This window comes from Echeneis naucrates, chromosome 5 (genome assembly GCF_900963305.1).
Source record: "Echeneis naucrates chromosome 5, fEcheNa1.1, whole genome shotgun sequence".
NCBI classification, from domain to species: Eukaryota; Metazoa; Chordata; class Actinopteri; order Carangiformes; family Echeneidae; genus Echeneis; species Echeneis naucrates.
This window is the reverse complement of record NC_042515.1, coordinates 25,311,933-25,337,816: the sequence shown is the minus strand read 5'-3', so window position 1 is coordinate 25,337,816 and position 25,884 is coordinate 25,311,933. Positions and strand designations below refer to the sequence as shown.

General features: G+C 41.1%; 1 protein-coding gene across 4 annotated transcripts; it reads right to left on the bottom strand.

Moving 5' to 3' along the window:
* Nucleotides 1-757: 757 nt before the first annotated feature.
* efcc1 (EF-hand and coiled-coil domain containing 1) lies at nucleotides 758-22,635 on the bottom strand. 4 transcript variants are annotated; one of them, XM_029501189.1, is made up of 4 exons: nucleotides 21,898-22,635; nucleotides 18,554-18,984; nucleotides 1,569-1,696; nucleotides 758-1,257 (listed from the first exon to the last, which is right to left on the bottom strand). In XM_029501189.1, the coding sequence occupies exons 1-4, from the start codon at nucleotides 22,564-22,566 to the stop codon at nucleotides 1,214-1,216; spliced, it is 1,272 nt and encodes a 423-aa protein (XP_029357049.1). In that variant the 5' UTR covers nucleotides 22,567-22,635; the 3' UTR covers nucleotides 758-1,213. The 4 variants fall into 4 exon arrangements, 3 of the variants coding, with proteins under 3 accessions (XP_029357049.1, XP_029357051.1, XP_029357050.1); XR_003840711.1 differs by lacking the exon at nucleotides 758-1,257 and adding an exon at nucleotides 2,843-2,924 and having other exon boundaries at nucleotides 1,658-1,696; XM_029501191.1 differs by lacking the exons at nucleotides 758-1,257; nucleotides 1,569-1,696 and adding an exon at nucleotides 2,442-2,924.
* Between the last annotated feature and the right edge of the window lie 3,249 nt (nucleotides 22,636-25,884).

Genomic DNA, 25,884 nt, shown 5'->3' with positions numbered 1-25,884 from the left:
AACAAGAATTCACACGTCTGCATTACAAATCTATCCATGACCATTTATTCACCCATCCATCCTAAACGTCAAATCAATGCCCATTGTCCTACATTGCCTATGTTCCGAGGAAGTTTTTTTTTATATTCTGCCGCAATTAAAATGCCTACGTCAATCATACTTTTCACACTATCTTTCTAGGTGATATCTCACCTCTACCATTCTAATGCTGAAACCAACCAGATATAACCGACAAAATGAATAGAATTATTAGGCTAAGTTGCTTGATTTTTGTGAGTGGGGGTTTGATTTGAGTTGAGTTGGGTCTCTTTTAATAATTTTATAAAGCATTTGGTCTAAACGTGCTCAAAATGTAAAGTGCCTTGAATTAGTTATGATTTGGTGCTATACAAATAAATCTGATTTGATTTCATTTGATTTGATTTATACCAGAGCTGCATGGGTAACAACATCCCCAGAAGGGACTTCATGCTCCGGCTGGCCCAAGAGCTGGGCACTGAATGGATGGCCTCAAAACAGATGCTGACGCAGAAGTGCGCAGGAGAATGACCTACATAGTGAGGGCTAACTGCAAACATAATAAAACATTCCGCAAATGCATTCAGTCTGGGGATCCTGTTTGTGCAATTAGTCAGCACCTGGGCCATGCTCTTCCCACAATATGAATTTGAGCAGCATGGCAGAGAAAAAAATGTGTGTGTGTGTGTGTGCGTGTGTGTGTGTTAAATATGTGTTAAATATATTTGAGGTTCATACTCTTTATTATTTTTATTTTATTTTCTAATTGTTAATTCCATGCTGTTTTATCTGCTGTTTTTTCTTTTCGGAAACATGCTTAACAAATACAGTTGATTGTTTTATTGTTTAATATATATATATGTCTGCTGTTTACCACCATGCATCTGTCGCTACATTAAAGGCTAACTTTCCTTGATTATAGTGATACCTTTTTGCAAATGAAAAGTTAAGTTGGCCAAGCGATTGCTATATGTTGCATATTTTGTATTTTGTGTCATATTTCATGTTCCACATTTCATTCATTTATGAATAAAATACATACACTACCTATGTTTTGAAACAGAGGCACACTATCAAATATTATAAATCAGCGTCACTAGCTAACTGGCTTTCCCCACAGCAGGGCAGCCTGGTCAAGATCCTCTTCATCTAATCCACCTGCCTCTGTTGGTCTTCGGTCCATTTGTCCTCTTCCTCATCCAAGGGAGCCTTCCACTGAACGAAACTGCTGTTCCTCCACTAAACCATGATTAGACAAAGAATCACCATTAGCACCATTATCACAGCAGTAATTGGAGGGGTAGTCAAAGTAGATCCAAAACTGACTGCAAAGTGGTAGAAGGGGAAATAAACTTCCTGCTTCATCAGCTGCTGGAGTGTCCTTGACTGGGCAGATACCTGATAGATAGGCCTACAGTTGCTCCCAAACTTATCAGGAGTGTTGGTGGTTAAGTATATGGGGCTTCTTTGTCTTTTTGAGTCAAAATAAATCCCCCTGAAGAGACATTAGCATTGGATTCAGTGAGATACTATATTAAAAGATATCTCACTTTTTATAGCCATTGTCACAGCACCATTTTGAAAATCCAAGCGGTGTCTCGGGCCTGGAATGCTGTCAACCCTCAGCTGCTTCTCTGCCTTGGTGCTGTTTGGGAGTTGTAGTTTTGACACTTTTGACCTGAAAGGGAAGAGAGTGTTCAATACACTGCAGCTTTGCAGGAAACTACATGATCCAGTCAGTGCTGATAAGAATTTTCCCAGACACTGACTGACTAGCGAAAATTGCTCTTAAAATATGCAAAGATGAGAAAGGTTTGGTCAGAACCAACTCCAAAGATAAAAGAGAACATAACAATTAACACAAGGCAGCATGCAATAAGCCACAACTGCAGCCACCATGATAATTTTGTAGAGGCCTGTGATGTTGTAAGCAGTAATAAAATATGAAATGAAAATTAAATAAATGTCATGCATCTTTTCATCTGCAAAGTTTTTTGTTGGTCATAAACATGAATGACTTAAAAACTGAGTCAATTGTTTGTGCTGATCACTTTTGTTATTACTTTAATTTCCAATATTTCTCCTGCTGTCTCCCTTTTTGTGTTGGGGGAAATCTGATAGGGGGCTCTAATAAATCACTGAATAAGTGTTTCCAGATGATGATGTCTTGCCAAAGGAAAAGAAAAAACACATATATTTTAAAGGTTTGCAACAGCCCAGGTCTCTGAAAAAAAACAGAAAAAAGAAAAAAAGAGCTCTTGTGCTTATATCCTCTTGTTACAAGATTGTGCTCTAAGACAATGCTATACGCTATATATGTATGTGTTAGAATAAATGTACATAAAATGATTATCACAGTATTGCTCTACTTTTCCTAACCCTGCAAGAATGCAGAAACTTGTGTTTTTCTAACAGGAGCTGAGATCATACCTCCGGAGATAAGCAACGACCTTCGAAGACCTTCAAATGCAGGCTTTTGGTGTGACTAATTACACAGCACAGCAGCATAGTGGTTAGTGCTGTTGCCCCACAACAAGAAGGTCGTGGGTTGGGTTCCCTGGCCTGGGGCCTTTCTGTGCAGGGCTTGCATACTTCACTCTCCTCCCACCATCCGAAGACATACAAGTTTAGGTTAACTGGTGACTTGAAATCGCCTGTAGGTATGACTGGTTGTTGGTCTCTGTCTGTCTCTGTGTCATGATGGAATGGTGATCTGCCATGAGTGTACCCCGCCCATGACAAATGTGAGCTGAGATTGGCTCCAGCACCCAGAAACAGATAGTGGTAGAAGTGGTAGAAGATGAATGGATAAATGAATAATTACACTCGATCAACAGTGGCTGGAGAGAGGTTGCAGTCTTTGTCCTGCAAATCGTGTAGAAAGGCCACAGCCTCTTTTTCAGGCCCTTGACATGAATAGAAGGCAAAAAAAATTAAAATATATACATATATATATATATATATTTGCATTTTAAAACTGTTTTCAGTTAGTGTCAACAATGTGTAGGTACAGAATCAGTAACAAACTATAAACAAAAAGATCAACACAATGCAAACTGCATGCCTAGCAACAAATTACAACCAAGGTTATCTAGCTAGCTGGAAGATATCAAAACAATGATCAAAACAAAACATTTATTAGAACAAACAAACACACAGGTACTTTCCTGATATGAGCTTTATAGGTGTGTGTGCATTTGTGTGTGTATGAGAGACTAAATGGCAGACATTAAAACTACAAAAAAGATGGCTGCTGGGTCCATCTGAAATATTTCCAAGGTGCCAGGGCAAAAAAGGGGGAGGGCTAGTTGCAAGCAGAGCGAGTGATGTGCTAAACTATGTGTAGACATACAAATGGCAACATCAACTCTTGGTATAGCTAAGCAACAACCTAAACAGAAAGAAAGCCTTACAGAGAAAGTAACCAAATCCATCTGCATGTAAAATGCTTCAAAATCCTTTTCTTTGCTGTGTTTCTTTTATGCTAGGTTTGTCCAGTGAACATTGCAGTTGCCATTGCAAGTTACATGGAACACTTAACCTGCTCTGGAGCAGGTTATGTTCTGATTAAGAGCTCAGCAGGTATACAAAACTGCCCACTGGCCAATCAGTTCTCAAGAAAATTTCCTGTTCGTTTTTTTTACACAAGCCACATGGGATATGCATGCCACCAATTTTTAATGACCCCCTATCCTGACCCTGGTGCAGGGCCTCAAACACCTTTACCCATTACACCATTACCCTTGATTACCTTGATTTCTTCCGGGTACTCCGGTTATTCCATCATCCAAAGACATGCATGTCTAGGTTAACTGGTGACTCTAAATTGTCCGTAGTTGACCCTGAGACCTGGGCGGACGGTAAGCGTGTTGCGTCATTTCCGGTCACTGGCGGTTGTGCTCTCTGCTGTGCTCTGTCATCTTGTGTGTTGTTTCCACTGTTCTTCTGCTACTATTTCCTAATTAATTCGATTAATCCAACAGCAAATTATTTTCACACCAACACTAGATTTAAAAGTCAATATCTCCCCTTTCTCCAAAGATTATAACCGGTTCTGCTCCTCCGCTAATCAAACTATCCGATTAGCAATGTCCACTAGCTCTCTGTCTCCACTCTCTGTTCCTCCTTCTCCTCCTCTCCTCTCCTGTTCTGCGTGCCTCATCTGTAGTTATTCTTCTGCCTCCTTTTATAATAGCACCTCTTGCCATAGATGTAGGATGATGGTAGAAATGGAGGCGAAAATTAATGAGTTAGAATCCCGGCTCCGCACTTTAGTTAGCCCAACTTATGGTAGTGTAGCTGCCCCCCGTAGCCGGTGCGGGTCGGCCTAGACGAGCTCATACGGCAGCTAAGATAGTTTCCTCCCCCCAGTGGCTCCCGAGCAGCCGGGATCTAGTCAAGGTGGCTGGGTGACTGTCCGAGACAAGAGGCATAGTCGTAGGCAGGAGCCCCCGATTCACCGCCGACCAGTTCACGTTTCCAACGGGTTCTCCCCTCTCAGCGACACACCCGCTGAAAAGCCGACTCTCATTCTATTCTGAGGAACATGAAGTTAGCGACACCAGCGGCCATAGTGAAGTGTATCCCGGGGGCCAGAGCAGGCGACATCACGTCTTATCTGAAACTGCTGGCTAAGGGTAAACGTAAATATGCTAATATTGTTATTCACGTCGGCAGTTACGACACCCGACTTCGCCAGTCGGAAGTCACAAAAATTAATGTGGAATCGGTGTGTACATTTGCTAAAACGATGATGGACACTGTCATTTTCTCCGGCCCCCTCCCAATCGGACCAGTGATGACATGTACAGCCGCATGTTGTCATTTAACCGCTAGCTGTCGAGGTGGTGTCCCGAAAACAACGTGGGCTACATACATAACTGGAAGTCTTTCTGGGGGAGACCTGGTCTAATTAGGAGAGATGGTGTCCATCCCACCGTGGACGGGGCCGCTCTCATTTCTAGGAATATGGCAGATTTTATTAGACATCCAAAACCCTGACAATCCCGAGTTGAGACCAGGAGGCAGAGTCGCAGTTTAAATCGCTCCTCTGCGCCTCAGTCAGAGCGGTCACCTGCCGAGAATAGAATAGAGTCTCTGTCTATGTTTAAGGTCTATAGAAACTGTGTCTGTCCCCCAACCACCTACATTTAGAAAAGTTAATAAACCCAAATTAAACAGAAGAGGAGCTAAAAACAGCCACAAATTCAGTCTCAAATAACACTGCGATCAAATGTGGACTGTTGAACATTCGATCATTATCATCAAAATCTCTACTAGTTAATGCTCTCATTGCTGATCACCATATTGATTTATTTTGTATAACTGAAACGTGGCTACAGCAGGATGAGTATGTTAGCATTAATGAAGCCACACCCCCAACTCAAGTTAACTTTCATATCCCTCGTACCACAGGTTGAGGAGGGGGGGGTGGCTGCAATATTTCAGTCAAGCCTATTAATCAACCCTAGACCAAAATCTGGCTGCAGGTCTTTTGAAAGCCTCACTCTTAGTCTTTCCCACTCAGACTGGAAAGGTGAAAAATCAGTTCTGTTAGTTACAGTGTACCGTCCACCTGGTCCGTACTCAGAATTCCTATTGGAGTTTTCTGAGTTTATATCAGAGTTAGTACTCAGTACAGATAAAATCATTATACTGGGAGATTTCAACATACATGTTGATGTGGAAAGCGACAGCCTTAGTCCTGGGTTTCTTTCCCTACTAGACTGAATTGGCTTTTCCCAGCATGTGAATGAACCCACTCACTTCTACAATCATATCCTTGATCTTGTTCTAACATATGGCATTGAAATTGACAAGCTAACAATTCTTCCCCAAAATTCTCTCCTGACTGACCATTACCTCGTTACGTTTGAGTTTACTTTAATGGGCTCCACAGCATTTAGGAATAAATTCAGCTATAGAAGATGTTTATCTGAAGCAGCTGTGGCTAAATTTAAAGAGAACATGTATTCATCATTCCCAACAATGCCATATCTAAATTCAAATGAGGATTTCTCCCATACGCAGGTTGATGACCTTGTGACTAGCACTATGGCCACACTGCGTTCGAATCTCGACAATGCCGCCCCTCTCAAAAAGAAAGTATTCAATCTGAGGAAACTGGCTCCCTGGTATAATTCCCAAATCCGTGCCTTAAAGCAGACATCAAGGAAATTAGAAAGAAATTGGCGTTCCAGTAAGTCAGAAGAGTCACACAGAGCCTGGAAAGATAGCCTAAAAACATATAAAAAAGCTCTCCGCAGTGCTAGAAGTTCATATTACTCAGCACACATATAAGAAAACAAGAACAACCCCAGGTTTCTCTTCAGCACTGTAGCCAGGCTGACAGAGAGCCATAGCTCAGTTGAACCAGTGATCCCCTTAGCTCGAAGCAGTGATGATTTTATTAACTTTTTTACAGAAAAAATTCTCACGATCAGATAAAGAATTTATCAGCTCTTTCCTACGTTAGATAAAAATCTCCTACTGAATACAGCAACTCCTGAATCAGCTGCGATGCCTCTTCCACATCTGGAATCATTTTCACCTCTGAATCTCTCAGAGCTAGCTTCTATAGTTTCATCATCCAGACCGTCAACCTGTCTATTAGACCCATTACCTACTAGCCTCTTTAAAGAGATCTTTTATTTAATTGAGCCGTTCATTCTAGATTTGATTAATCTGACGAAGTCACTCAGATAGTCAGACTGCAGGCATGTCTTGAAGACATAAAAGTCTGGATGACTGGAAATTTTTTACTTCTCAACTCTGACAAAACAGAAGTTGTTGTACTCGGTCCAAAGCACCTCAGAATCTAATCATCTCATCAGTCTGGACGGCATTACTTTGGTTTCCAGCTCCACTGTAAGAAACCTTGGAGTAATTTTTGACCAGGACATGTCCTTTGTCCCTCACATAAAACAAGTTAGTCGGGCAGCTTTCTTCCACCTGAGAAACATTAGGAAAATCAGAAACATCCTTTCTCAGGATGATGCAGAAAAACTAGTCCATGCATTTGTAACTTCTAGGCTTGACTACTGTAACTCATTACTATCTGGATGTCCAAACAAATCTCTAAAAGGCCTTCAAGTTAATTCAGAACGCTGCTGCACGAATATTAACAGGAACTAGGAAAAGAGATCATATCTCTCCTGTGTTAGCTGCTCTTCATTGGCTGCCAGTAAAATATAGAGTACAATTCAAAATCCTTCTTTTAACATATAAAGCTCTTAATGGCCAAGCTCCATCATATCTCAGAGAGCTCATAGTTCCTTACTGTCCTAGCAGGCCACTCCGCTCTCTAGATGGAGGTTTACTTGTGGTTCCTAGAGTCTCCAAGAGTAAATCTGGAGGCAGATCGTTCAGTTATCAGGCTCCTCTTCTATCGAACCAACTTCCAGTATCAGTCCGGAGGACGGACTCTTTAGTAATTTTCAAGACCAGGCTTAAAACTATCCTGTATGACAGAGCTTATAGTTAAAAAGTTTAAGTCTAACCCTAACCCTAACCCTAACCCTCTACTCTTTAGTTATGCTGCTGTAGGCCTAGGCTGCTGGGGGAAGGACTGAGCTTCTCTCTCTCTCTCTCTCTCTCTCTCTCTCTGTCACCCTCTCTTCCCTTCTCCCTCCGTCTCACTCGCTCTCCTTTCCTCCACCCTTGCATGCGTTGATAAGAACCATCCTTCTTAAAAAACACAGTTTCATCCAGTTCTAAGCATTTATACTGCATTTACTAACCATGTTCTGCCAAAGTCTCTGTCTCTCCCAGTTCCTCTCCTCTCTCTCCCTGTCCTCATCCTGCAGGTGGTGACTCATTGCCATCCCATGTTCCTGCAACAACTACTGGTCCCACATTTCATGAATTCTGTATTACAGCTCAACTCCATGAACAGCAACATGTTCCTGCCTACACTACCCCCCCCCTCCAATGCCTATCTCACTCTCTCTCTCTCTCTCTCCCACTCTCAACCCAACCGGTCGAGGCAGATGGCCGCCCCCCCTGAGACTGGTTCTGCTCGAGGTTTCTGCCTCTTAAAGGACGTTTTTCCTTGCCACTGTTGCCAAGCGCTTGCTCATCAGGGGATCTGTTGGGTCTCTTTAAATAAATGTATGAAGAGTTTGGTCTAGACCTGCTCTATATGTAAAGTGTCTTGATGTAACTTTGTTATGATTTGGCGCTATACAAATAAATCTGATTTGATTTGATTCGATGGACTGGCGACCTGATAAGTCCAATCTCTGACTCTCTCAATCAGCCACCTATCACAATAAAATATGCATAATAATGACAAGAAGAAGTCTCTTTCAAGCTACAAATAGCTTTTATTAACTTCCACAATAATTAACAAAGCCAACAATTGTTTCAATCAACAAATACTATACTACCAACTAATGCTAAGTAAAACACATAAAGACAGCAGCTGTGTAAAGGCAAACAGGTTAACTACAGTGTGGCAAGGAAGCCTACTTGGAACACATGACAAGTCACATGGTCCAAGATTGTGCAGCCTCCAGGGCAAGTCATGTCACAGAAAACAATTGGCAGAAGCTGCCACAAGGTTCCAGTTAATAATGGTAGACAGTGCCGACTGGTGGTCGGAGGCGTTTTTGCAGATGGACAAATCTGATGGTGGATAACAAAGGAATAGGGCGGCGCTATATCCGCGTGATCTGACCGTCGGATGTGTCTACAGAGAGTGAGCATATGGACTCTCCGTATGGTAGTCTGTAGCCCGCTGTCTGGTTGTAGACTGACAAAGCAACTTACTTTTCACTCACGGTGGCGCAGACACACAATAATAATAATAATCACGAATAGAATAACAGAAACAGTTAAGCGTGGTGAACACAAAACTAAACAGGCAGCAGGGGGCGGACTCAGTGGTCCGTTAAAACACACAAATCTAACGTCTCTGTCCAGACAACCTCTTACTTGTGTCACTCTCCTGAGCGAACCAGTTTGTGGGTAAGTCCGTCCGTTAGATCCAGCAGGGGGTCCTCCGGTGCGTGGTGCTGATGCCGCCGTCCTTGTTCCTTGAGACTGACGGCACTGGTTTCTCGGTGGGGCAGCGATGAAACACAGGGTGGTTGACTGAATCGGTAGACAACGGGGCATAGAAGTTTTCTGCATCTCCGTTCTGAGAACTCCTCCTTCCCTCTGCAGGTAATAGCTGAGAGGATTGCAAACAGCTGACTCTCACGGATCCCAGAAAAGTGTTCAGGTGAACACGGGCCAGTTCTCATCTCGTCCAGCGAGGGTGAAACGCCAAGGAAAGAGGGAATAAGCACGTGTACAAGTCACTTTTGTCGGTGATCTAAAAAATGCGTACCTTCTCCTGAGTGAGAGTACGTGAAAGAGAACGACATTAATTCCCGGCCCCTGTTTACATCATCAATTCAACACAAGAGCCTAAAGCAAAGTTATGAAAAACATCTAAACAAATTTCACAACATTAATAATAATAATAATAATAATAATACTTTCTAGAACATGCGCTTCATCAAGAAGCAGCAAAGTCTGGCAGCTCTTAATTTATAAATTTTTTTTCTTTATTTTTTGTTGTATTTTTATTATTTTTGTCAATTGCTGATGGATATTTCTGTGGGGAGAAGACTTTACTCAAAAGAGCTTCTTTCATTGAAACTGGGCAAATCTCGTGGATACCACCCGATTCCAGCTGAGACAAAGAAGTGTTTTCATGGTTGCTGTGCTAGGCCAGGAAATGGAGATATAAGCCCTTTCTGCCATCGATCGTCATGGGAAATGTCAACTCTCTGCGCAACAAACGCGATGAGATGGAGATATTGGTGAAGACTCAGAAAATATATTGTCAGTATAGCCTCATGTGTCACCTGGTTGAATCAAAACATCTCTGATTCCAGTGTGGAACCGCCTGGCTTCACTTAGAGACACTAATGGAAAGAAGAAAGGAGGAGGACTGGCTTTATTACTGTCAAGGAGAAGATGTGCTGACTGTGTCCAGATATTGAATTATTGGCAGTTGGTATGAGACCATACTATGTATCAAGAGAATTCAGTCATATCACAACAATGTTTATGTACATTAAACCCAAGGCAACTGCTGAAGTTCCAAATGAAGTTCTCCATGAAACTGTTGCCAGGATGCAGAATATTTTTTGATTGCCTGGAAGGGTATGAAAAAATTGTGGAAAACACAAAGAAAATAATCTACCTCATGAATACAGTTAAACATAAAAAATACATGTCTTAGACACATTAATATCAAATATTGATAATACCTTGAGTTGCCTAAAAAGAGGAGCAGATGATTCAGAGTGAGTGGAAGTAGTGGCAACCCTTCTGAATTTCTTTTGCAACAAAACAAAAAAAAAAAAAAAGAAAAAGAAACTGTACAACTGTAATACAATGCCCAAAGACAGAATGGATTCACTAAAAAAGAAATTCTAATTATACCATAAGACTTCCTAAATTTTTTGTACACAAGCTCGATATGGCTTTTCTATGTAAGGCTTTCATCAACAAGAAAACCTAAAACTTTGACATGAGAGACCTGTTTAACTTCAATGCCATTGCTAAATATTTTGTTAGTCTAGTTTTGGACACGTTTTGTTTTTATGTCTGAAAATCATATAATTGGATTTGTTGATATTTTTGGAAAGCTTATTCATCTGAAACCATCTTGAGGTTTGCACAAGTATAGTGTTCGCATCCTTAATCAGGGAACCAAAGTCACAATGTGAAAAAACTGTTTGTGTCATCTGCGAAAATAATGGGCAGAGCGGTATCAAACTGTACAGCAAAATCATTTGTGAAAATCAAAAACAAACAAGGCCCAAGAACTGAACCTTGTGGTATCCCACAAGAAACTGCAGCTCTACTGGAATTCGTACCCTCTATACAAATATATTGCTGCTGGTTGCTGAGATAATCTCAAAGCCAATGGATAACAACATCCTCAAAACCATAACAGACAAGTTTGGATATTAACTAACTAACTTTATTACTATGATCAACTGTGTCAAAGCCTGTTGATAAATCCTGAAATGCCAATTGCAAATTTATTATCCCTTAATGTCTCATAAATTGTGTCAACAGATTGAAGGGCATCCATATAGGTCGAGTCTTTTTTCCAAAATCCATTTTGGTGCTTATACAGACTGTTGTTGTCATTGAGATGTTTCAACACTCTCACGTAGACCAACTTCTCCAAGACCATGGAGAAGCAGGGTAAGATTGATATAGGACAGTAATTACTGAAGAGACTAGGATCACCTTCCTTGAAGAGTCGCGGTACCTTAAGCTACTTTCAAGTCGTTTGTGGGACTACACCAGTTTTCAAAGAGATAGCAAGTATATGTGTTAATGGCATGCTGATTGACATAACTACTTCCTTAAGAAGCTTAGCCTTGAATTAGTCATGCCCAGCTGCTGAGTTATTTAATTTATTAATAATTTTAAGTACTTCATTACATGTGAGTGGTTCAAAACTGCACAGCGTAGAGAGGGTCAAATCATTCCTGAATTTGAACTGAAATTGATTGTGCACTAGGATTGTGCATTAGGAGTGAGGTCCTCGTTATAAAATTATTGGCCACTAAATGCAAATGTAAAGTTTGCACAAGTGAGTCTGTTTTCCCAAACGTTAAAATGCTTTAACTGAAATGCAGGAAAGCCCAGTTAGGAGTTTTTCTTTAGGATGACTCAGGCTGGAACATGTGACAGTAAAAGCCAAGGGCCTCATTTATAAACCTGTGCATATGATCATTACTAAAAGTGTACCTACACCCAAAAGCCAAAGTTTGCACACCTGTATTGGCTTCATGTCACGCCCTGTATAAGCCAATATTTAACCATAAATGGTCAATGCAAAGCACCTCATGAATGCAACCTGCATATAAAATAAGACATAATGACAACAAACGATGGCCGATGCAAAAAAGTTAAAAACAAAAAAAAAACCCAACATTTTCTGAAGTGGAGACACTTGTCGGTGAGGTGGAGGCCCAAAAGACCATCCTGTTTGGTGGTTACAGCACCGGAATCAAAAACGAAAGGAAAAAAAGTGAGTGGCAACAGGTTTCTGCAGCTGTGAACACTGATGGTTCCTTCAGGCACAGCACTTGTTTGTAATTTATAGTTTAAGTGGTACTGATTGTATGTATTAAATAATGATGGCTGCAACTGGGAGAGGGCCTAGTGCTCTTGACCTGGTGCCGATGCGCACAAAAATCACATTATTCTGGTAAACCTGCGAGTGGTCAGGTGCTCACCGATATAGTCCTGCAGCTACAAAGGGAGACAATAAAAGCAATCAAAAACCGGAGTTGAGACAAATGAGAAATGTAATGGTTAAATTGCAGAAATATAAAAAGGCTATGTGCAAAAATGAACCTTTAGTTGTTTTTATAAACGCCACATGACATCCTGACGGAGTCCTGCACCCTGTTCATATCCCACTTGTCTTGAAGGGAGACAAGTGGGATTATGAGGCTCTGCCTCTGAGTCATAATGTTGAGGGGAGGGAGATCAGAAAGGAGATACCATTCCTCTGCCACATTGTGTAACATGTCACATGCTGTCATAATGCGGCACACTTTGGATGCGTCTGAGGGCAGGTATCTTTAAAATCCTACCAAAGCACGCCATCGGCCTCCTGAAGTGCCGCTCCACCACTGACTGCGCACAGGCCTGGACCTCATTGAAGACCCTTACCTCTGTGCTTTGCGCATTTAAATAGGATCTGCGTCTGCACCGGGATGGCGTGGTTTCGGCACTTTGCCCTCTCTAATGCTGGACCCAGTTCAGCACATATATCCAAGAGCAGCCATCGTCAAATCAGATTTATTTGCATAGTGCCAAATCATAACACAAGGCACTTTACATATCGAGCAGGTTTAGACCAAACTCTTTATATCGTCATGGGCGAATAAATCGTAATGGTTCCTGAAGACCTACTCCATCCTGATGCTGCCATTGGCTTTGTTTTCCACATCTAGGATTTCATTGCCATTTGATTATGTGTTCACAGAATCCCAAGAAAATATTATGTTATTTACACGTTAGGCAGATGCTTTATTCCATGCAGTCGCACCATCCTCTCCCCCTCCGGAAGTGGACAATCTTACTTGGTGGTAATTAAATATAGAGAAGGGATTTTGATTTAGAATTTTTCATTAGATTCTCAGATGTTTCTGAAACAACTACTCAGTCCAATGCAAAACAAGGAAAAATGCAAGGTCTCGGTCTGAGACCTCTCAGCAGTCCATTCACCCACTATCAAAAGTGATGTGATGTATCATTTGCCAATGATCTGGCTCATCTCTTTTTCTGTTAAAGCCACACGTGATTGGTCACGATGTGTGGTGACATTTTCATTTATATTCTGTTTTGTGCCCCCGTCTTCCCTATCCTGTTTCTGTTCTCTCTTTCTATCCACTCCTGAGCCTCAGCCCAGTAGCTTTACCAACAAACCAATACCATATCCAATAGCTAAATGATGATGGCGACAGGAGGAGTAAGTCAGACTCCTTTGCAGATATATATATATATACACATACATATATACATACATACACATACACACACACACACACACACACACACACACACACACATATACATATCAGAGGGCCAGGGGTTACAGGCATGGCAAGAAGTCTACAGGCATACTGATTCAACCAAAAAGCAGTCAGTAAGCAAGTCGGTTTTAAAATTACATACTAAAAACACATTTTCTTTGGTGGGCTCTTTAGAAATGTCTGGACTCTATAATCTGAAACATATGAAGTCAGGAGAATAATAAAAGTTCTAAATGAAAGAGGACTAACATTCATGTTGATGAGCGATTCTGTATCTCCACTCTATATTTTCTGTGGAACTCATAAGGAAAATGGAAAGTTGAATGAAACCATTCAAGTGTTGTGTGGAAGGCAAAACATGCTTGCATGAACAAGCAGTCAGTGTTTGCCCCTTCCTCCAAATGGTGTGCTTTCCCCCCCTTTTTTTCTTTTTGTTCCTCCTGCTGTGCTTTCTATGTCTCGTCCTTTGGTCCACAGAGCTACAGCCTGAAAGGCTACAATGACTGATTTAACCCTTTAATGTCCTGCTCAACCATTTGGGAGAGCACATTTTGATATTTGAATGTATTTTGATACAATTACCATGAAGTGTCATCTCAACCGTTTGGTAGAGGCCTATATTTAAACATTTTTTTTTTATTATTTTGTTGTTATCACCCCAAGGAAATAAAAATGCAAAGAAATCATTATTCCATTGCTTTTTTCTTAGTGAGGGTATTAAAGAGTTAACTGACTTTTACGCTCTCTAACCTCAAGAAAACCAAACAAAAATTTGCACTTAGAGCATCACAGTAAGACAAAAACGTTCCTGTCCTAATCAACTCTTCCCAAGAGTGCAACTCTCATCTGAGCTTCAGCCTATGTTCTCACAAACAATCCAAAGCATCACACACATTATGTAACAACGCCCACACTTCTTAAGTTACACAGTGACGACCACATTTTTTAGAACTCACTAGTGCTGCTGGGATATTCATGGAAAGTTAAAAGCAGATCTTCTAGATGAGAAAAATATACAACATCAAATGTTAAAGAAAACACTGGCAATGGTGCTTGCATTACATTCAACAGTTAATCCTTAAGGGAACACACTGACATGAAAATGTTTACTCTGTTATCATGCTGACCTTAAAAACATTAAATCAAAAGAATCTTTATTTTACTAAGACAATATATTTGTATGAAAAATTCTATCAAATAAACAATTGCTATGGGTGACATGAGTTGGGACTCAAACTAATTTCTTTCAGAGACTGCCAAAAATCCAACACTAATCAACTGGTCAGACTTCAAGCACATCTTACAGTGACAGAGGAATTTTTTGCTTCTGAACTAAGACAAAGTTGAAGTTATTCTACTTGGCCCTAAGCACCTTAGAGAAGCATTATCAAATCATTCAACCACTCTGGATGGCATTACCTTGGCATCCAGCATGAAAATTAACAGGAACTAGAAAAAGAGATTTAATTTCTCCTGTGCTAGCTTCTCTTCATTGGCTTTCACTTAACTTCAGAATAGAATTTAAAATCCTTTTCCTAATATACAAAGCTTTTAATGCCCAAGCTCCATCATATATTAGAGAGCTTATAGTTCCTTATTTTCACAGGGGGTCACTTCACTCTCTGGATGTAGGGTTACTTGTGGTTCCTCAAGTCTCAAAGAGTAAATCTGCTAGATCAGGTTCCTCTTCTATGGAACTAATTGCCAGTATTGGCCCAGAGAGCAGACTGCCTCCCAACGTTTAAGATCAGGCTTAAAACCTTCTTCTGAAACAAAGCCTATAAAGCCCCTCTTGTGTTTCTCTACCAGTCCACTCTCTTATCCCGTCCCTCTCCTAGGGGTGGTGAATCATCTCTGATCCATATTCCTTCTCAATATTTGCTGCTGCAATAGTTATCTTTAGCTATCATGGCATACTACTAATCAGTTCCCACTGTTATTTATTTTGCTAAAAGCCCAGTTTTTCCTACAGCAATATTATAGAAATATACAATATTTACGATTTGTTTATTTATTTGTAGGGTCTCTTTCATAACTCCATAAAGAGTTGGGTCTAGAATTGTTCTTTATGCTAAGGATCTGATGTAACAATGTTATGATTTGGTGCTAAATAAATACATTTGATTTGATTTGATTTAGATACCCATAGATGGCCTGAGCATGCAGCTTATTATGACTCATAGTTAGTTTTTATTGTGAGGTTACCACGAGTTGCTGTAGTAATTGTGATGGGAAGACAGGAGAAAGCAACAAGTTGCATGTAAGGAGGAGGTTATGTGGATAGAAATATTGACCTGAGATCGTTCTTCACTTCCTAACTGAAGCTAATCATCAATGTAGTTTCTTTGTCCATGACCTTCCCATAACCTTATCTATGTGTTGGCAAACTTGACAACCATGCCTTACCCTAAACTTAAACCTATAATGCCTGAACCAAGAAATAATAGACATAATATATATATTTTTTTTAATCTGAATTCTTGATTTGGACATTTAACTAAATGTAAAAAAAAACCCCAAAAAACAAAAATGCATATTTACTTTTTTGTTGATATCATATTTGTTAATTTAGGCATTACACCCAATTCCAGCAATAACAAGAAATTTTCTCCTTGGCCATCTCTAACATCTGCATCTTTATTTTTTCAAAACTGCTGCCTTTTTCAATCTGTTTTTCTGACAGTGAGATGAAGGAATCATAGCTTTATTTCAAGTCCACTTCAAACCACACACTTCAGGAGTATGAGGCATAAAAAGGCAAAAAGAAAAACCATTGTATCTGACTCACTTGAAAGAAAATCTAAACTGGAACCTTGTATGTCCTCCTCTGTGATCTTTCATGAGGTGTGACTGAGGAAGCATTTAGGTTTTCAGAGCCAAGAAACATGGAGCTTGGTTGCTAAGAGCCATAGGATGGGGGATGCCTATGTGGGAATGTTAATTTGGGCACAGAGCTTGATGAGAGATTGATGAGAAAGCCCAGTCTGTTGAGCTTCTAACTCAATGGACCTCTCTCCTGACAAGTCTAAGCTTTTGTAACATTGAATTATTTGTCAGTACAGTAATAGAGATGCAGTGAAAAGGCTTTGAAATGCAGTCAGAAATGCAGGGGAAATTATTAATGTAAGTCTGGTTGCATGTTACTTTAGCTTAGAGTCCATAATAACAGCATCATGAAAGCATCACAACCACCCAGATACATCTGCTATCTAAGAAAGCCAGACCTGCAGACACTGATTATATGGTTACTGATTATATGGACCTGAGGCAACAGACCCAGAGATAAACATTAAAGCATTGGATTTGTCCTTTAAAAATCCAATTACAACCTTAGGTCTGCCAAAATGAGTAGTTCCTCACCATGGCAAAACTTTGGCAGGACAAACCTGCCACACAAAATGTCTGTTAAATAGACTAAGGTACAACAAGGCTGAAAATTGGAATAAACTATGTTATAAATAGTCTTGCAATGTTTTCCAGGCATGATGCCAAAGGTAAATAGAGTCATTTTTTTAGGAGAATAATAAATTATAATGATTCATCATAGCCATGAAGGCAACCCTCATGTAATAACTTTACAATTACTTTACATTACATAATGAACTGCCAGACACTGTTTTGCTGATTGGGTCTTGTGTGGAATAAAATAAATGTATGTGTCTGGTCTATGTCTCCTCACTTTTCCCCCACCTTTGGGTAGTATTTTCTTTGAGACAGCAATAAGATATCAATTAAAAGTCACAGGAACATTAAAGAATCAATATCCTAATGTCAGTAGCAAACAGTGTTTAAACTGCAGACTAATGTAATGGCCATTACAGACTTACTGTCTGTAATGGCCATTACATCATACATTAAATGTTTCAAACAAAAGTGTTAGACTAGTTGTGCCAAAAAGACTCTCTCTCTCTTTCAAACAATTGTTTCCATTAATTAATATATGCACTGGAACACACATACACATGGAAATAACAGCAGACCTTTGGACAGTGTCTCTTGAAAAAAACATATGGTCTTCAATTTGGTTCAGTTCTAAATTCAATACCAGCTAGTTTGACAAAAGCTAAATGTGAACTATTTCCTACTATCACATATAGAATTGGCCATTTCTTAAAGTTATAAAAATGACATCATACACCGTTGAAATACTGATTTTAGTATACTTGATGACAGTTGGGCTTTGGCCTGGTTCTCACTCAAAATCACTATTCGGGCCTTGTTAGTACTTCAGATAGGTCCGGTATTGCCATTTTGGAAGCCTATTTCCACCTGCTGGGAAAATAATAACCAATGAGAGCAGTGGTATTAAGGGCAAGAATCTTTTCTAAATGGGTTTGCTGCATTCATGCATCAACTAAAAAAACTGGTGACAGTTGTCGATGAGATTGACACACGTGTTCTACTTGTCCATGTGCAACCTTATGATAGTTATTTAAACACAACTGGCGTTTCTGACCTCGAATACCACTAACTGCAAACTGTTTAATGGAGAGGTGGAGAGGTGTCCAACTCTGGTCCTAGAGTTTGAGATCAGCTCGTAATCAAGCTCTGCTGTGGTCTGATAAGGAGCCACTCATTTGAATCAGGTGTGTTGGAGCAGGAAACATCTAAGACATGCAAGACTGTAGCCCTCAAGGGCCAGATTTGGACGCCTCTGGCTTAATGAGTTGATGAATGGGATCCCTGTTTTGTTTTGCACTAGACACACAGGAATGTGCCAACAAAAAACAGTGAAGAAGCTGGCATACAAACATCTACAGCATCAGTTGAGTCAAAATTTATCATTTGCAGAATTTGCCTTCTATGACCACAATGTAAGTCAAAGCAAATAAAGCAAAATAAAAAGGCAATTCAAGTGGCACAAAGTAGCATAACCCTGAAGCTCTGTAACTTGACACACTGATTCAAAAGTTGCCATGGTACTACCTAACCATTGTGAAGCGTTTTTTTTTTTTTTTGTTTGTTTGTTTTACCTGTAGCAGAGGAGCTCTGATTCCAGTTGGAGAATATATTGCTGCAGCATTGGTACATGGCTGGCTTTGGCTTCCAGTTCTTTCACTTTACCAAGTCCGCCGAGCAGCACCTGCCTTGCCTCTTCCACTTTCCTCCTCATGCCCACCTGCTCTATCTTCAGAGCTTGATTGTAGTCCTCCAGAGCAGCTACAGTCTCTTTAGAGCTCCAAAGCTCCTGCTCCAGTCTCTGGTTACACCGCAGAGCTTCCTCAGCCTGCTGGTCTCTAGAGGTCTGCAGCTGCTCTATCTCGTGGATGATGTTCTGCAGGTTGCTGTGGGTACTGTTTTTCAGGTTCCCATTGCTTTTTCTTTTTTGGAAAGCTTGTTTGTGGAGGGCAACAAAGCAGCCTTCATCTTGTTTATGCTTTGAGTGGCTTTTCCATAGTCCAACCTGGGGAGAGAGGATTAGATGACCTAAGGGACCTAAAGAAACTCATATGTGACTAAGCAGGTGAAGCAAATAATACCTCTTTGTGCTAACAATACGGCCCAAGTGTTTTTAGACTGAGAGTTGTGTAAATACCTCTAGTTGGAGAGTCATTAATAAAAATAAACTCTTCAAAATAAGCTGTAGCAAAACAATTTCACGACCACCTGGATGGGAAGGGTTTGTTTGAAGAGTTTCAGTCAGGATTTAGAGCCCATCATTGCACAGAAACAGTGCTGGTTAAAGTCTCCAATTATATTCTAATGGCTTCAGACAATGGCTCAGCATCCATACTTCTCCTTTTAGATCTTAGTGCTGCATTCAACACCATACATCATAATATTTTACTACAGAGACTGGAACATGAAATTGGAATTAAAGGAACTGCACTAATGTGGTTCCAATCCTATTTATTAGATAGACATCAGTTTGTTCATGTTAACAGCAGCTCCTCCTCATGCACTGTAGTCAGTTCTGGAGTCCCACAGGGTTCGGTACTTGGACCAATCCTCTTTACGCTTTATCTGCTTCTTCTAGGCAACATTATCAGGAAACACAGCATCAACTTCCAGTGTTATGTAGACGACACTCAGCTGTACCTATCAATGAACCAAATGAAGTCAGTCAGATAGTCAGACTGCAGACATGTCTTGAACACATAAAAGTCTGGATGACCAAAAATTTTTTACTTCTCAACTCTGAAAAAACTGAAACTATTGTACTTGTCCCTAAGCACCTCAGAGAAACACTATCTATCTATCTAATCAGTCTGGACGGCATTAGTTTGCCTTCCAGCTCCACAGTAAGAAACCTTGAAGAAACCTTTGGCCAGGACATGTCCCTTGTCCCTCACATAAAACAAGTCAGTAGGGCAGCTTTCTTCCACCTGAGAAACATCCTCTCTCAGGATGATGCAGAAAAACTGGTCCATGCATTTGTAACTTCTAGGCTGGACTACTGTAACTCATTACTATCTGGATATCTAAACAAATCTCTGAAAGGCTATCAGTTGATTCAGAATGCTGCTGCACGAATATTAGCAGGAAATAGGAAACGAGATCACATCCCTCCCATGTTAGCTGCTCTTCATTGGCTGCCAGTAAAATATAGAGTAGAATTTAAAATCCTTCTGTTAACACATAAAACTCTCATCATCATCAGAGCTCATAGTTCCTTACTGTCCTAGTCGATCCCTCCACTCTCTAGAAGGAGGTTTACTTGTGGTTCTTAGAGTCTCCAAGAGTAAATCTGGAGGCAGATCTTTCAGTTATCAGGCTTCTATGGAACCGACTTCCAGTATCGGTCCGGGGTGCAGACTCTTTAGCAAATTTCAAGACCAGGCTTAAAACCTTTTTGTATGACAGAGCTTATAGTTAAAAAGTTAAAGTCCTCTACTATTTAGCTATGCTGCTATAGGCCTAGGCTACTGGCGGAAGGACTGAGCATCTCTCTCTCTGTCTCTCTCTCTCTCCCCCTCCCTCCCTCCCTCTCTCTCCCTCCCTCCCCCCCTCTCTCTCCCTCCCTCCCCCTGCATGCACTGATAAGAACCATGCTGCTTAAAAATCCGTATTTCTCCCAGTTCTAAGCATTTGTACTGCATTTACTAACCATGCCCTCCCAAAGTCTCTGTCTCTCCCAGCTTCCTGCAATGCCTGCATTCTGTAGTACAGCTCATCTCCATGAACTTCAGCTCTCTCTCTCTCTCTCTCTCTCTCTCTCGCAACTGTTGCCAAGTGCTTGCTCATTGGGAGATCTGTGGGGTCTCTTTCAATAATTTACTAAAGAGTGGTCTAGACCTGCTCTATATGTAAAGTGCCTTGATGTAACTTTGTTATGATTTGGCGCTATACAAATAAATCTGATTTGATTTGATTAAATAGAAGTTTTTTTTGACTTTTTATGACTTTTTTCCAGCATATTGAATTTCACTTTCTCATTGATCAGGACTTTTGCAGCTGTAAAAGTTTAATAAAAGTATGACTTAAGGGTGATGACTTAAGGTTTCAGTAAAACTTTCTAATGTGGCCTAATATTCATTCATCATTCATTCATCTTCTACCCCTTATCGGTTTCTGAATGTCAGCTCACATTGGGTGAGGGTGGGGTACACTGGACAGGTCACCAGCCCATTGCAGGGGCAACACAGATAGACAGACAGAGACAAACAACCAGTCACATTCACAATTATACCTACAATTAAACGTCATCAATCAACCTAGACATGAACGTCATTGACTAAAATTTTGAATTTGCGATACTCCTGTTTGCTACCGCAGTCCAGTCATTAATAAAGGGTGGGGAATGAACGTTTTTTTGGAGGTTTGAACAAATGCTTTTATGTGCTACTTTTATTGATTATTATTAAATAATTTATTACCAATAAATTCACTAGTTGAAAGCCATGGGCTGTGAGACCACTTACTTCTAGATAAGATGTGCCTGGCAGCTGGACCAAAATCGACATATGAACAATTTCATCACATTTACAATAGCAAACGTAACTACTTATTAAAATTTAATGACACAAAACCTTTGTTGTCTGCCTTGTTAAGCCTTGCTTGCTACTTTAAATGCTAAACTATTTAAAAGGTTTTTATAAGTAATGAATAATATAAATGACTGTAAATTGCATACTTATCGTTTATAGGTTCGTTATAAGCCCTTTGTGTTGCTGGTTGTCTTGGCGGCCTGAGCAAGAAAAGGCTCAGCAGACTACATGCTGGAATTGGGGGTGGACAGTACGTATGTACCCTGACACAAGGACTCGTGTGCCTGGTGACATTTTCTGTGGGTGGGTATAATCCTGCTGAATAATATTATTGTAAAATGCATTTTGTGACGTTACTTATCTCCTTGGCCCTTTATGCCCCCCCTCACCTGCAGTGCCAGACAGCGAGCATCACTGCTCTGGAGGGCGGCTCGCATATCCTCAATCAGCTCCCTCAAACTAGTATTCTCGTCTTCCAGTTTCGTGATCCTGTCCTCCGCTTCCTCCAGAGCCACAATTTCTTCATAACACTCCTTGGTGCAGGAGCCGAGCCTGCAGCCGAAGGTGTGACGTCCCTCCGCGGACGGCGGAGGGACGTCGCCCAGACCAAGCAGCTTCCCTCGCCGCTTCAGAGGGCTCCTCAGGCGGATCTGAGTTTCAATGTGCTCACTGTCTTTCCCGACCAGCAGCCGACCATTCTCATACTTACACCCCGACTTTGTGCTGAAGTAACCGCACAGTTTAGCGTGGAAGTGTCTGAAGGAGAGCTCGCTGGGTAAATTGTCCGACACACCGACACACTCTGAACCCTCCGAGTCTTTATTCAGTCCCAAAATTTCACACAAAATGTTGAAGTCCTCCACGGGGATTTTGCCTTCGCCTTGATAGTCCATATGATGGAAAATCTCTTGTAGATACTGATCCAGGCCGGTGGCTAACACTATAATTTCGTTCTCCACTCCGCGGTCCAGTCCATAATGGTAAGCCAAAGTACTGACGATCCATTGTGTCCTTCGAGCTGGTCTGCTGTATGGATCAGTGATGTCTAAGGCATCCATCGTTTCGGCTGAGCAACATCATATATCCACAAACAAGAGTTGCTGTGCGTTTTCTTTGGGTAGCTTGTGTGTTTTGTGACCATTCTGTCTGCAGAAACTCGGAACAGACTGGTGAAGCCCAAACGAGGCGTGTAACAACATACGGAAGAAATTTAAATGTAGCACTGCCCCCAAAAACCAAAGCAGGGGTCCCAAATCTGACTCAGAAACACATGCTATAATGGTCTGTTGCGGGCTCATCGTAATTGCCACCAGGTGTATAAACTTTTGTCGTTCACTTGATTAGGGCGTTCAAATTTAAGATACATACATAAGATACCGATTCTGTGTAGCATCGGTACAGTCTTTTTTTTTTTTAACCCAATATTTTTTACTGCAGGGTCTGTATGATCTTCATACTGTGCCCTCAATCCCCCACTTACTGGTAAAATTATTGTCTTTATTACTTCACATTTCAATGTGGAGCTTTTCTTGTATTGTATTTTTTTTCCTCCCTATAAAACTGACTTGGCTTATTTAGCACCTTGTAATATACAGTGCTGTGAAATAGTATTTGCCCCCTTCCTGATTTCTTTTTTGCATGTGTGTCACGCTCAACTGTTTCAGATCATCAAACAAATTTAAATATTTAACAAAGATAACCCAAGTAACCATAAAATGCAGTTTTTCTGTGATGATTTTATTTGTTAAGAGAAAAATATCCAAATCTATATGATCCTATGTAAAAAAGTAATTGCCCCCCTTGTTAAATGATGAGGTAACTGATTAATTAATCATGTTATTGTGGAAAGCTCACCCAGGCCTGATTGCTGCCAGACCTTTCAAATTAAGAGCTCAGTTAAATAGAACCTGTCTGACAAGGTGAAGTAGGCCATATTGAACCCAAGACATGACTTGATCCAAAGAAATTCAGGAGCAGATAAGAAGAAAATTGACATGTCTCAGTCTGGAAAAGGTTACAAAGCCATTTTTAAATCTTTGGGACTCCAGTGAACCACGCTCAACCATAAGAAAGCGACTAGGCAAAAATGGCATGCATGGCAGAGTTCCAAGGTGAAAGCCACTGCTGACAAAAAAGAGCATAAAGGCTCGTCTCACTTTTGCCAAAAAACATTTGATGATCCCAAAAGCTTTTGGGAAAATATTCTGTGGACTGATGAAACAAAAGCTGAACTTTTTGGAAGGAGTGCATCCAGTTACATCTGGCATAAAATGAACACAGCATTTGATAAAAAGATCATCATGCCAACAGTGAAACATGGTGGTGGTAGTGTCATTTTGGGGCTGCTTTGCTGCTTCAGGATCTGGACGACTTGCTGTGATTGAAGGAACCATGAACTCTGCTCTCTACCAACAAATCCTGAAGGAGAATTACCGACCATCAGTTTGTGACCTCAAGCTGAAGCACACTTGGGTTCTGCAGGAGGACAATGATCCAAAGCACACCATCAAGTCCACTTCTGAACGGCTTAAAAAAAAAAATGAGGGTTTTGGAGTGGCCTAGTCAAAGTCCAGACCTGAACCCAATTGAGATGCTGTAGTTCATGCTCGGAAACCTTCCAATGTGGCTGATTTAAAACAATTCTGCAAAGAGGAGTGGGCCAAAATTCCTCCACAGTAATGTGAAAAACTCATTGCCAGTTATCGCAAACACTTGACTGCAGTTGTAGCTGCTAAGAGTAGTTCAAAGTTATTTTTTCACATGGGACATGTAGGTTCAGATGGATTTTTTTCCCTTACAGATTTTCTTGATTGCTAAGACACATTTCTCGAAAGCAGCTCTCCTCAGACTTGTAACACTAACAATTTGCATGACACCGGGGAGGGAAAATGGAAAAATTTGTCCCAATTTGGAAATTTTCACTTAGGAGTGTACTCACTTTTGTTGCCAGCAGTTTAGACAATAATGGCTGTGTGTTGTGTTATTTTGACAATAAATTTACAGTTATACAAGCTGTGCACTGATTACTTTGTTGTATTAAAGTGTCATTTCTTCAGTGTTGTCCCATGAAAAGATATCATGAAATATTTGCAGAAATGTGAGAGGTCTACTCGCTTTTGTGAGATACTGTTTGTGAGCTCTGATACCATTCTTCAGTGTCTGATTAAGATTCTCTACCCCACCGTTCACCTCAGGGTGGTAGAACGCTGTGCAGATGTGCTTGAAGGAAGTAAACTCTGCAGCGATGAACTGAGGGCCATTGTCTGTTGTGATGGCCATAGGTTCTCCCCAGTAGGAGAAGAATGAGTTCAGGAACTCAATCACCATGCGGGTGGTTACCGTTCCAGTGTAGAGCACCTCTGGCCAATTGGAATGACCACCATGAAATGCTGGTGGTGTAGGACTGTATGGAGCTCCTTGCAGATGTCAAGTTGTAGGAGCTCCCAGGGCTTGGTGGGCCAGGGCAGCAGTTACAGCAGCAGCGGGGCAGCCTAACCCTAATAGCACAACTTCAACATGAGGTTGAAATGGACAGAGACCCTTGGCATTCAGGCGGAACCCCACAAACTCTATGTCAGGCACGGCAAAGACACATTTGTCACTGTTCAGACTGAGGTGGTGGCTGGCCAGGGCATGTAGGACTCGGCGAAGGCACTCATCATGGACCACAAGCGTTGAGCCATGAACTACATCGTCCAAGTAGATCACCGCCCAAGGGATGTATAGTATGGTGGCCATGATTTTTTTTTAAACAGCTGGGGGCCGAGCTAAGTCCGAAAGGCATCCTTGTGTATTGAAACACCCCCATGTGCATGACGAAGGCAGTGAGACTTCGGCTGTCTGGGTGTAGTGGAACCAGCAGATAGCCCTGCCGAAGATCCAGCTTCGTGAACATGGTGGAACCACTACCATCGACGTGATGAATAGTGAGCCCACTGTAATCCATGAGCACAAAACCTAGGTCGGTGAATAGGTCCAGGCCCATGAGATTAGCAACGTGGCTCGCTACTTGGAATGTGAATGAAGGGACAGTCTTAGTTCCATAGCACACAGAGGAGATAAAAGTGCCCACAATATTAATCCTGGAATTACCATAGCCTTTGAGGGGTACTGGATGGTGCAACAATCTTGTGTTGTGGGAAAAAATTTGCAACAATAGCTGCATTTAACAGGGAAGTGTAAGCGTTACAATAACGACAGGCACACACCATCAAGCTCCACAGTACACATTTTGAACGGCCAGCAAACAGTACTCACAGTGTGTATGGTAGTCGCAGGTGCATAGCCAGTAGCTGAGGAAGGCTGTCATGGGGTGGCGGCCGGGGCAGAATGGCAAACCCTGGAAAAGTAGCTTTGTTTCTCCTTTGGAGGTGAAC